Raw genomic sequence first — 12927 nt, 5'->3', positions numbered from 1 at the left:
TAGTGCAATCTCCAGTGTATTAGATACAAGCTTCTTGGTTCACGCACTATAATATTATCTAGAGAATAGGCATGACGAAAGATTTTGAAATTCTCTTCCATAATGTGTGTATACGTTTACTATACAAGAAAAACTCTATATTTCGGTAATATACTTAAATTTAACGAAGATTAAAGCCATTTTTCAAAAAATATTTAATATCTGTGCCAAAACAGCTCGCAGGTGTCATGGCGTAGGCGTGACGTCAAACTTTGGTAAATACGTAATTATTTGTACGCATTGCGAAGAAAATTAAAAAAGTCTTTATTTAATATGTGTTATAGAAACGAATTACAAAGTTTATAAGTGGTGTGCAGTATTGCAGTGTGAATCCACATAAAAATAATGCTCAAAAATGTGTTAGTAATTATTTCAAGCGAAAAAATAATAAGAAATTATTGTATAAAGTTGGCGCGGAGAATCCCGAACCATGTATTCGTGAATTCGCAATTATATTTCTGTTCTGAGTCGATAAAGCATACGTGAAACAATAGAAAATAAATAAAAATGCGTATTCTCAACATATTCATAACAACAAAATACATCTGACGTGAGTTGTTTACTTATGCGTGACGTCACGCGTGTTTTAGTCAAAATGGCGAACTTCAGAATTTCAATGTTTTATTTTATTGATAATCTCATTAATCTTAATGTTTTTAAGATTTCTAAGTCGCTATATTTAATTTATTTATTATACATTTTCCCTTAAAAACACTAATACGATCATTTATGGATACTGTCGTCATGCCTATTAGAAAATTAGGGTACAATAGAATGCTGAATTAATTACTTGTCAGTTTTTACTAAAATTAAGCTGTTCATTATAACTTATAAGCCATAGTTAACTTGTAGTGTACTGATATGTTATGGGTTTACAATGGTTTTTATAATAATTAAATAATTATGACAATAGAGCACTTCTATTTTTAACTGTTCTGTGGAAGAAATAAAGAAATCACAAAGAAATGTGAAATCAAAGCACAAATCAAAGCTAAGATCAACTTAGATCTATAACTTAGTGATTTATGAAGATCAAAGCATTCAACCACCATAAACCATTCAACCACCATTCAACACACTTTGCGTATATCTGTGAGACTGTGATGGAGTTTAATGATATAATCTGTGTAGTATTCAACGAAGGAGCGATACGAAATGTCAAAATTATGTTGTAATATTGATTGTGTAAATTATCTTGTATTTATTTAGATGTTACGTGATATTATCTAATATCATACATATTAAATGTTGTATATGCCAATTTGATCTAAAACGTAAACACTAAACATAAAAATGGTTTGATGTAGATCACATACTCTCTCATACTCAAAATATAATTTTAATTCTAAGTGTTTACACATTGAAGCCAGAGGTTTGTAAAAAAGAAACTATGGTGGAAAACGGAGGATCTAGTGGTGGTAGTGAAAGTCCAAATGCAACTTGCGTGCGGTCAGGACTACTGGAAACCCTAGTTCGGGGCGTGTGGTACCGCGTCCACTGCTCCCTGGAGGACGACTACCTTAGCGTCTGTTTAGACGATGGTTACGATGCAACTACAACTTTAAATGGCACTCTAAACAACAACAATGTTGAGACGCCCAACAGCGATTTCACCGAGGTCCCAGAGGCGATTGCTAACCAGAAGCGCGTCGTGCAAGTAGTTAAATCCGACAACAATGGTCTTGGCATATCCATAAAAGGAGGTATAGAGAACAATATGCCCATTTTAATATCTAAAATATTTAAGGGAATGGCAGCAGATCTAACTGAACAATTGTATGTTGGTGATGCAATATTATCTGTTAATGGTGAAGATTTGAAGGATGCGACTCATGAAGAAGCTGTGAAAGCTCTTAAAAGGGCTGGAAAAATGGTTCAGTTAGAAGGTAATTAATAAATTGTTATGTTCAAACAATGTAGGTTTATACCCTACTAGTAATGGTATGTGTGTGCGATTTTTCTTATCCAGATTTTTATAGTTTACATAAATTTAAACAATAAAAGTAGTGTATTAGTTCTTTTAATTTCTAGCACAAGGAATATTAAAGGTTGTCATAACATTATAAAGCATATATCATAATTATTTCTAAATTTCCATTGAACTAAGCAGATTATCTAAAAAATACAAATATTTACTGAGCCATTTTAAATACTGTTTAATCTATTAGTAGTTACAGTGTAGGTCTAACATACGATCATTAACAAATAGTCATCAATCTAGTATGTTTCTAATTAGTTGAGTTTTCTTCTGCCTGCTCTAAATTGACCTCTGTGTCATCACTTAACATCTATTATGAGTAATGAGCAAATTTCATTAATTGCTTCAATGCTTTGACCTCATTAGGATAAGGATAACAATAGTTCTGATTTAATTTGTGTGATGTAGGAAAATTAAAAAAATACCTATAGAAATTAAATTGATTATGAAATTTTCCATAAAAACACACTCCAAAAAATTATTTTACTTAAACTATGATTAAGATGATACATTTCTTGTATCATTTTAGTGAAATATCTCAGAGAAGTAACACCATACTTCCGGAAGGCTTCCATTATAAGCGAGGTTGGTTGGGAACTGCAGAGAGGCTACATGGTAGAGGCTCCCCCGTCCCCACCCTCGCCGCGACGACGCCGCGCTGACACAAGATATGTGCCGCTGTTAATGGCTTGCGTCGCAAAGAATCTACGACATCATGATCCTGGTAATTTTTTTATGAATGAAAATAGTGTATAGTACATTGGTTGATTCTAGTCAGGATACTTACTTATACACACATATATTTAAATTATAATAAATCTGTAGAGAGGCCAATTCTGTACATGAAATATATTTAAAAAAAAACTATGAAGGGGTGATAAGGGATCGCTACTGATGCCAAAAATGCAATCAGTAAAATTTTTGTCTGTCTGTCTGTCTGTCTGTCTGTCTGTCTGTATATTCGTTATAGAAACAAAAACTACCCGACGGATTTCAACTAAATTTGGCACAATTATTCTTCATACTCCTGGGCAGGTTATAGTAAAAGAATCATGTAAATCGGTGTAGAAACACCAAAGTTATACATGAAATACGTTATAAGTCATCGCGCGTGAATACAGAATCATGCCATAAGGACTATTTTTGTGTATCAGTTGCCGCGTTCGACGCGCTGCGCGGCGGGAGCTATAAAAATTAAAAAGGCGGCGGGTCTGTACCCGTTTCCCGTTGTCACGGCATCACGTGTGAATGGCTGAACCGATTTCGATTATTCTTTTCTATTATATTCCTTGAAGTACGAGGATGGTTCTTATGTAGAGAAAACGTAAATATGTACCACGGGCGAAGCCGGGGCGGACCGCTAGTATTTAAATAATTACATTAAATACATTAATTGAAATTATAATAATGATCATAGTTGCATTTTTTCTTGTTTGCACATGGCTGAAATGAAATAAATTTAAAGAGATGCAGTGTCATATTGTATTGATTCATAAATGACTTGGACTTTCACATTTGGCAGTTTTTATTTTTAAGCTATTGCATAGCTTCCATCGCGGGCTTTGAGCGCGGGGACCGAATCCAGAAATTCCGTAACGAAAAAACCTCACGCTCCCCACTTCGACGGGCACGGAGGTGTGGCTTGAATGCATAGCATGCAATAGCTTTACCGCCGCAGTCCCCGAGTGCCACATGTCTTTTTACACGCTTTATATTAGCTTCACCTGTATGTTTCTTTGTAACCGACTTCTTTGGGCGCGATTTTGACCCACTTTAAACGGCCAGATTTCGTTCAAACTTTGTAGATTTATTGAGGACCGATGACAATACACTATTTTGATAAAATTTTCTATTTTTTAGTTTGGTTTTCTATAAAAAGCGTGTTTTTTAGTTTTTTTAAACTATTATTATTTTTTTGTATACCTATTAATATTGATACATTGTGTAGAGGAGCGCACGATAGAGATCTACTCGCCGGACGGCGTGCACGCGCTGGCGCTGCGCGCGGCGTGCGGCAACACGGCGGCGGGCTGGCACCGCGCGCTGCACGCGGCGGCCCGGCGCGCGTGCCGGGCGGCGCTCGCGCGGGCGAGGGCACGGTTGCGCCCGCTCATGGGCGATGTGCGCCACGCGGGCTGGTTGGCGAGGCGCCCGCCGAGTGAACACGTGAGTGTAAATAAATAAATAAATAATAAGCTTTATTTATTTCCACCATACAATTAATATATACATATGTTATTTTAGTTCTTTTTAGTCGTTGTAGGTAGCCCCTTATGCGTAAAAGCCTCCTCCATCTTGTACCAAACTTCCCTCTCTTGGGCCATACGCATCCAGTTTTTTCCTGCTATGTTCTCTATGTCGTCCACCCACCTCTTCTTCTGTCTACCCACTTTCCTTTTGCCGATTGGGCCCTGCCATTTAGTGGTACGATATGTCCACCTGTCATCTCACGTGAGTGTAGCTACAGCATAATGCCACAGCATTAATCCATACTAATATTATAAATTCGAAAGTAACTCTGTCTGTCTGTCTGTTACTCAATCACGCCTAAACTACTGAACCAATTTGCATGAAATTTGGTATGGAGATATTTTGATACCCGAAAAAGGACATAGGCTACCTTTTATTGCGAAATATGTACTACGGGCGAAGCCGGGGTGGACCTCTAGTTACACATAATTTAAAACAATAACTATGTTGTTGTTTAATAGCTGGGAAACTACTTACAGAATATTCTTAGTTTATTACATAGTTTCATATTGATTTCACATAAATACATACATACTTGTTGTTTTATATGCCAAATTTAATTTATAATTTTTTTGGGAACTTTTGTTATAACATACAAGAATTTATTTAGTTATTAATTCTTTAAATTGCTATTTTTTTTGATGAAGGGACTCGTAAATAATGGATTTAAGGAATAGAGACACAATTTTTGTACAGGTTGGCGCGTCTGCTGGTTCAGATGAATCAGACGAAGCAGAGGGATGGGTGCCGACTTTCGTTGCAATCACGGATCGTGAATTGAGGTATAAGTTCTTATACAATTTTTTTTCATGTATCGGTTTTCCTTCTTCGCCTTTCATATTTTCGATAAAATTATTTATGACGGAAACGGAGGTGTGCACCAAGAAATTTGCCTTATGCCTAATTGTAATCATTAGGATATACTGTGAAAATATTTTTTTATCTGTGCCCGCTTCATAACTCGAAATCATTTAGCGAGAACATCCAACTAACATAACCACAAATTCCCATTGAGATAATATTACTACGTATGGAGGAGACACCACGAGCAAAATCTGTGCGCCATTTTTTTGCTCTAAGTTTTAAAAATTATTATCTAGTTAGGTACTTACCGATGAAAGTTATTCCTTTGCACTTTTCCGTATTATTTGTATTATTTGTGCAATATCGTAACACACACGAAGGCATATTTGATGCGTTTCACTTTAAAACAAATAAAAAATGAGCGTGCAGTTACGTCATATGGCGTATGTTGAGCGGAACATAAGTGATGTAGGCGGTGTCGTCTCCATATGTATATCTCAAGAAGCTTATATCTAATACACTTGTAACAAGAAAATACAGGCGTCGTTCAAGGTCATATTTTTTTGTTACAAGTTAATGGTCATAGTGCAATCTCCAGTGTATTAGATATAAGCTTCTTGGTATATCTCAATGCAAATTGCAGACTATACGAAGCGGCGCCGTGGTCCGCGGAGGCGTGGTGCGCGCCCAGCGAGTGCTTCGGGCTGGCGGCCACGCGGCTGGCGTGGTGGCGGCGCGGCGGCGCGGGGGCCGCGGCGCTGGGCGTGCGGGCCGGCACTGCGGGCGGGCTGGTGGTGCGCTCGCTGCGGGCGGACACGCCGCACGACCTGGCGGCGGTGGCGGGCGCGCTGGTGGACGGCGCGCATCATGCGGTGCGCGCGCAGCCGGAGTTCACTTTCCGTGAGTTTGTTATGGGTGTTGTGTGATGTGGCAGTGTTGTAATATGGAAAAGAGTATGTATGCTATGAAGTGGATAGTACACAGGCACAGATATCGCATAGAGCATGTTCGCTAGTGAATTGTTTTTAGACATTTATTTATAAAAATTGAATGAATTCTATATCCTATCATATTTTTGAAGCTGTTAAATTTAATTTTTCATTAATTTTTTATTTATCTCGGTGCAGGTTGCCGGTACCGCGGCGCGTGCGCGCGGCTGTCGCTGGGCGCGGGCGGCGTGTGCGTGTGGGAGGCGGCGGGCTCGCTGGGCCGCGGCGGCGCGCGCGCGCTGTACCGCCGCCCGCTGCACGCGCTGCGCGCCTCCGCGGACGACGACCGCGCCGCGCTCTGGCTGCACTTCGCCGACGACACGCTGGTACGTGTGGGGTGTATACGTACGTGTGCGTGGTCCCATACGTCTTCGGGCAGAGCGTGTGTTCATCGAAAATTCGAAATTTGAAAAGATAACTTCATGCACAAAAACTTAGCTTTGTGTGCGAAATAATGTTAAGAGTGACTTCTTATCTTATCGATAATTTTAAAACTCGAATACATCTTCACATATCACTTCTGATTGATGACCTACTTGTCCATATCGATCAGTAAAACAAATGTATGTGCTTCACTCCATACCCCACTAGAGGGGACACGGGAATTTACTATTAGTAGACTCTTCATTATTATTTTTATATTTTGAAGTGAAACTTCTTTAGTTTATACGTTGAGAGTACAATTTCAAGGTCGCAAGATAATAACGTCACGTCATGGAGTGAAGCGACAATTTTGGTATCTTTGAATCTTGCAAAAGAAGTTTCACTTCTGACACGTGTGCTCGGCACACATGCTCTTTTTTTTAATTTTATTAAATACTAGGTTTCCGCCCGCGGCTTCGCCCGCACAGTCAAAGAAAAACCCGCATATTTCCCGTTCCCGTGGGATTTCCGGGATTGCGTCATTTTCCCGGGATAAAAAGTATCCTATGTCTTTTCTCGGGTATGAAAATATCTCCATACCAAATTTCATAAAAATTGGTTCAGTAGTTTAGGCGTGATTGAGTAACAGACAGACAGACCGAGTTACTTTCGAATAAATATATATTATAATATTAGTATGGATTTTTTTATATATTTTTTTCAACTAATCTCGCCTACAGGAGCTGGACATGGAGGGCAGCCCGAAGCCGGCGGTGTTCATCCTGCACAACCTGCTGTCGGCCCGCGTGCACGCGCTGCCGGGCGAGCCCGCGCCGCCGCTATAGCCCGAGGACGCGGACGCTGACGCGTTCGCGCCGCTCTTCTGAGCCGACCCTACTGACGATACCGCTGTTTGCTGCATTGTGACGTCTCTAAAGATTAGATACTGGTCCTTCACACATCTTAGCATCTCGAATGAATTATAATATTTCGATATTTCGATAATATCACAGTTTTCTGTATACATTGGTCCTTCGAGGATTTGAACGTCACCTAAAGATTAAATATTGGTCCTTCCGTTATAAAAAGAGTAATACTGCCGTTTGCCGCATTGGTCCTTCGAGGATTTAACGTCACAAAACATTTAAAATTAAACTGGTCCTTCAAACATGTTAAGACCTTGAATAAATCTTTCGAGACCTTGATGTTCGAAGAACCAATATTTCGACAATACCCCATTTGCAGTTTTCGAGATTGATTCCTTCCAGGATTTTTACGTCATCAAAAATTAAATACTGTTCCTTCTAACGCGTCTCGAGACTAATTAGAGACGTTAATATGTTCGAAGGACCAATATTTCGACAATACCGCCGTTTGCTGCATATAGTGGTCCTTCGAGGATATAAAGTAAAGTCATTAAAAAATAAATATTGGCGCTTCGAACATTGTTACTATTACAAATTGTTACTATGACTGTATCGCTAAATATTGGTCCTTTGAACGTAATCTCAGACTATTACAGACTGAGATTACGTTCAAAGGACCAATATTTAGCGATACAGTCATTGGTCCTTTGAAGATGTTTAAGCTCATGTTATACATGCGTTGCTAAATTTGGTCTTTTGATGATCTAAGTGTCTATAGTGAAATGGCTGCGTTATTAAACGTTTTTAAGGAAGTAACTATTTGGTCCTTCGAGGATATGTATATAGTATGGTATTTGGTGTATAATGTATGTAAGACTGCTTTACCGTCAACTGGCTGTTTAAAAAAATATAAAAGTTTTTATTGGAGTAGTTTTCGGTGTGTGGTGTGTTTATTAATGACAATATTTGGTGGAATTATCTACCTTTTGGAGTATAATTACAAACTTGTGAAAAAGTGGCTAATTGTCTTTTGTCTTTTGATGATTAATATCTATTTCAGATTCCACCTTAATTCTAATTTCACCTACAAAATTAATTAACCAAAGAGAAAGGTTCTTCAAAAGCTATATTGACGAGTAAAGCAAATACATTACGCCTATTCCAGTTAAAATTATACAGTTTGAAATATTTATCATATCTATTGACAAAGCAAACGCGGTATTTGTTGTCAAATTTACATTTGGCCCTCGGCTTTATCCTATATATAGCGGCTTTTTTGAGCGTCTATGAGAGATGAGTAATTATTAAATGTCTCTCGTATAGAAAATATGGTAAATCGGACACCACTCAGATGGTTTTTTTCATAACTCTTTCGAAATAGATAAATCTTTAGATAATTCTATGGCAATAAGGATTAATGAACCGAGGCATTTTTTTGGTTACTGAATTGAAAGCAATTGACATTTTTCAATAATTCTTTTTTGATAATTTTTATTGCCTGAATTTTTAAGGCGTTTTTTTTTCAATATAATTTAAGAAGACGATGTATGACAATTGAAGATGTGTTAACGCTTAAAACAGGAGAATGATTTGAATCTATTTAGTTATTGAAATATTTTTTTTAAACTACAGAAATAACCCGGTTTGATTCCGAGTTTGCGTCGTATATTTTTTAAACTACATAATTGTCAATTAAACATTATATGTATTACTTAATAGTTTTTTTTTTGCATTTGATAAATAAATACTCGTTATAATTTGTTTGACTAAAGATACGTAAGAAATCAGTTTTCTACACTGAGTTTACAGTTTGATAAATAAGTACTAAGAAAATATTTCCAGTTTTGTCTTGCACGGGTAAAATAAAATTCTTCCAAAGAACGAATCTCTTTAATATTTTATTATTTAATTTTAATACCCTTATATTGTACGACGTGTTGATTATAATATTATATTTTTTTATAATTTATTTGTTGTACATAAATTAGACGTAGAATTTATACATTCCCAGAATGTAGAGTAGATTTGCTTTAATAATTATAATTACGTAATAATTGTAGGTGTGTAATCTCATGTAAAATTTAGGATTTCAAAATTTCCAAAAAAAGTAATGCATAATGATTTTACAATGCGGCGTAATATTATGTGTAAACGTAGTTGTTTTTTGTTGACGTTTAGCATTTTTTATATTAATTTCGATATTATCATGTATATTATGAATGAAATGTAACTTTTCTCAAGTCTTCGGCGTAAATAAGGCAATAGCTAGAGATGTAAGTATGTGGCTATGAATAAGTGATTGATATACAAATTTGGTTTGATAAGTGTAAGGGTTTATACAGTAGGTAACGGTTTTTATTATATAGATGTATTGGAGCTTATGTTTTGTTATGATTTTGACAATAATATTATTTTTGTTTATATTGCACCTAATTTTTTATAACATGTATGTATCAACAAGGAAGAAAAATTGTTGTAACCTAAGTCAATCGCAATCTTTCTTACATGATACATTAAGGAAAATAACTTGTGTTATGTTTTTAAATTGTGTTTTATTTGTTCTTTATATTTTAACAAATACACTTCCAATAATCTATCAGTAATGTCAATTTAGTTTTCAAAAGCAAAATATTATGCGTGTCTTAATATTATTACTTGCAGTTGTATTTTTGGTCAAATTTACTGATTTTGTTAAATAATTGCGAGTGACTTAATTTGACTTAATAAAATAGAACAAATTTATTTTTTGTAAGTGTCGATAAAATAACGCATTTGAGGAGAATGATAGTAATATTTTTTTATTCACATTTTCCTTTATTTCTATATTACTTCACTTTTATATTCTTATTTATTTTCGCCTATTACACTCTTTCTATACCTATTATTAATTAGGTCGCTTTTATTAAAAAAAAACGTTATAAATACCTAATCAATTGAAACTGATTATTTTTACTGTTTCATAACTACTTTACCGTACACAATATTATTCTTTTGTCTTTATTCGTCCTCGTATGTAAAACCTTTTTTTAACTCGTTTCTATTAATAATATGACTGTATACGTCAAAGTTAGACACATTACTTTTTATAATATTATGACTTAGAATTCAGCATTATCATTTATCGAGTTACCGCATCGATTTAACATTCTATAGCTATACATATAACTTAATGTAACACTAGTCTAGCTTATCGAAAATATATTTTATTATTGTATCGTTGTACTACGGAAGCGATGCTGCGTGTTCAATGTGTGTAATTGTTTTAATAATCTGTATAACAGCGTATTTATAAGTGCTATCGCTTACGTGATACATCGACTATTTTAGCATTCATATCGAAGTAATCATAGTTACCTATATACTATCTTCTAAATACATTTGACTACCACCAACTGACAATCGATAGCGTTATAATACGCTAATGTAAACTACGCTTTTGTATGACGTACAATGCGCGTTGCAACTGCAGTAACTAAAAGCAGCAATGTAAAGCGAACGTGCAATTACATTTTTAATACGACTGAATTTTGAAATTCGAATGTTTGCATTATTCCAGCCGATAGTTGCCAGTTTGTGGTGGAACGTTTAGACTTTTAAGACTTTTTAATCTATGAACTGTGTTGCCATATCAATTACCAGGAACCTTATATATATTATGTAACGAGACTTTACTCTTGTATCTCTTAGGATTTCTATTGATGACATTCCTCTGTATACAATTTACTAATTCTAATTTAAAATTTTTACCACTTGTATTAATTAGTGATCTGGATATTTTATGTATTTTATGAATTGCTTTGGGAACTTTTGATGACGATATTAATGGACTTAGAAAATACGCGAAGATATTTGTATTTGAAATTGTTTAAGTATATTTTTTTCTCGTTGATTGTACTAGTAGCACTCCTGGGAAATGTATACGTTATATAAATATTACTTTTTCGTAGTTAACATTTTGGCTTTGCGTAAATTTCATTCTGCAACAAAAACCTTTTAATTCATTAAGAGTTCCTGTAGGCAATTCATAAGTGTACGTTTCACTTCTTGAACAATAAAACAATAAATTGAAACTTGACGAAATGTTGGCGCACATATTTTATATTAAATATATACACTTTTTTATTCACACCATAAAAATAGACCAAATAATTCGATCGTTAGATTCGCTCTTCACTCAAATTTAATAATAATTAGTATAAAAAGGAATTATAAGCAAAAATCCACTTTTAGAATTTAAATTATTGTTTTATTGATCAGAAAGACTTTCTGAATGAATTTTCGTAACCAAAATCGCAGCCAATGATCGCATAAATAATTTATTATAGTTATTTTTAAGTTTAACTTGTTTTATTGTTAATTTTATTATTTTTATGTCACTGCCTTTAAGTATTTCTATGTTATTTTTAAACGAAACATTTTAAGTAATTTTCGATATAGAAACACATGTAAGTACTAACTTTTTATACTTACACGATAATATTAACATCACTTTATTTTTATTGTTTTAAAACTTGTGTACCTTATTAATGTTTATTGTTTAATTTTGTTGACCTCATGTGATCTATTGGTATGTGTGATTTCGTCAATATTTAGATCTGTCATTATTCATTAAAACAACGAAGAAAATATTTGGTTTTTATTTATATTCCCTCCAAAAAATTCGTCATACTATATTTGGTTGAAAAATTGATATTACCTAGTTATAGTTACTTACTTCACGAATCTTCTTTCATAATTAAAACAGCCAAACAATGGAATTCACTCCCTAGCACTATTTTTCCTGAGCAATACAACCTGGGCCTCTTCAAAACAATACAAACGATGAATGTAATTCGTGGAAATAACACAGATTACAAAATAGTTGCTACATGTTATACCGTCTGCGACAAAAGGGATAGCTACCATAAATGAATTTTGCAAAATATTTTGTACTGTAACTACAAGTCGCATACGTATCTATACAATAAATTTGCGTTCCAACAAATGCTTTTGCATTCCAACATCCGAGATTTAGCAAAACAGTATAAAACACATGAGCTCGAAGCTCGGGATAGATAAATTGCAATCTGATTCTAGGAACAGACTGGCTTTAATTCAGGTCTACGTTTCATCGGGTCGAGTGCGGAGCTCGTGTGCTGCCCGTCTGAGAGCCCTCAGTGTCCACTCCAATAGTCTCCATGACAACCTATAAACAAAACCTCTCTGCCATATTGCATTAATCGATTTTACACTCTATTTTTATTCGGTTAAGAGCTAATTTAAATCTGTCTGATTAGTTCTAAAAGCCTTCTCATGTTACTTTATAACTGGCGGTATTGTTTCGTGATTCTTTAAAGTGCTGCGCGATGATCAGCTCGACATTATAGCTCCTGTTATTTTAGGATTTGTGATGTATGTAGAAGTTTTGCTGATTGTGTTTGAAACTTTGAAAGCTTAAAGTGGCCGAACTCTTCGACTTGCTCTGTCTCATTTGATCGTTTTTTGTCTTTAAATTTAAGTCTCTATAATATCTCATTACTTAGGTAACTTAGGTAGGCTAAAGGAGAATGGCGAAACTGGGCCTAACAAAATTAGGGCCTTACAGAAATCATAATATATTTAAAATTCATTTTGTTATTTTTAATAATTCTTGGTAAAA

At 35.1% G+C, this 12927-nt stretch overlaps 1 protein-coding gene across 1 annotated transcript; it reads left to right on the top strand.

Moving 5' to 3' along the window:
* Positions 1-1180: 1180 nt before the first annotated feature.
* On the top strand, positions 1181-7885 carry Syn1 (Syntrophin-like 1). The gene is made up of 7 exons (XM_090120390.1): positions 1181-1925; positions 2547-2741; positions 3966-4183; positions 4964-5049; positions 5715-5971; positions 6199-6386; positions 7164-7885. The coding sequence occupies exons 1-7, from the start codon at positions 1430-1432 to the stop codon at positions 7266-7268; spliced, it is 1545 nt and encodes a 514-aa protein (XP_089976516.1). The 5' UTR covers positions 1181-1429; the 3' UTR covers positions 7269-7885.
* Positions 7886-12927: the final 5042 nt, after the last annotated feature.

This window comes from Colias eurytheme, chromosome 4 (genome assembly GCF_061535395.1).
Source record: "Colias eurytheme isolate Ceu_HAF_F1 chromosome 4, ilColEury1 Martin Lab GWU primary, whole genome shotgun sequence".
In the NCBI taxonomy this organism is placed as follows: domain Eukaryota; kingdom Metazoa; phylum Arthropoda; class Insecta; order Lepidoptera; family Pieridae; genus Colias; species Colias eurytheme.
Note: the sequence above shows the minus strand (reverse complement) of the source record. Positions and strands in the feature narration are given on the sequence as shown.

Coding starts and splice junctions, on each gene's coding strand:
- Syn1 (XM_090120390.1), top strand. CDS start 1,430: ATGGTGGAAAACGGAGGATCTAGTGGTGGTAGTGAAAGTCCAAATGCA. Junction 5,050..5,714: donor ATCACGGATCGTGAATTGAG/GTATAAGTTCTT, acceptor TGCAAATTGCAG/ACTATACGAAGCGGCGCCGT. Junction 6,387..7,163: donor ACTTCGCCGACGACACGCTG/GTACGTGTGGGG, acceptor TCTCGCCTACAG/GAGCTGGACATGGAGGGCAG.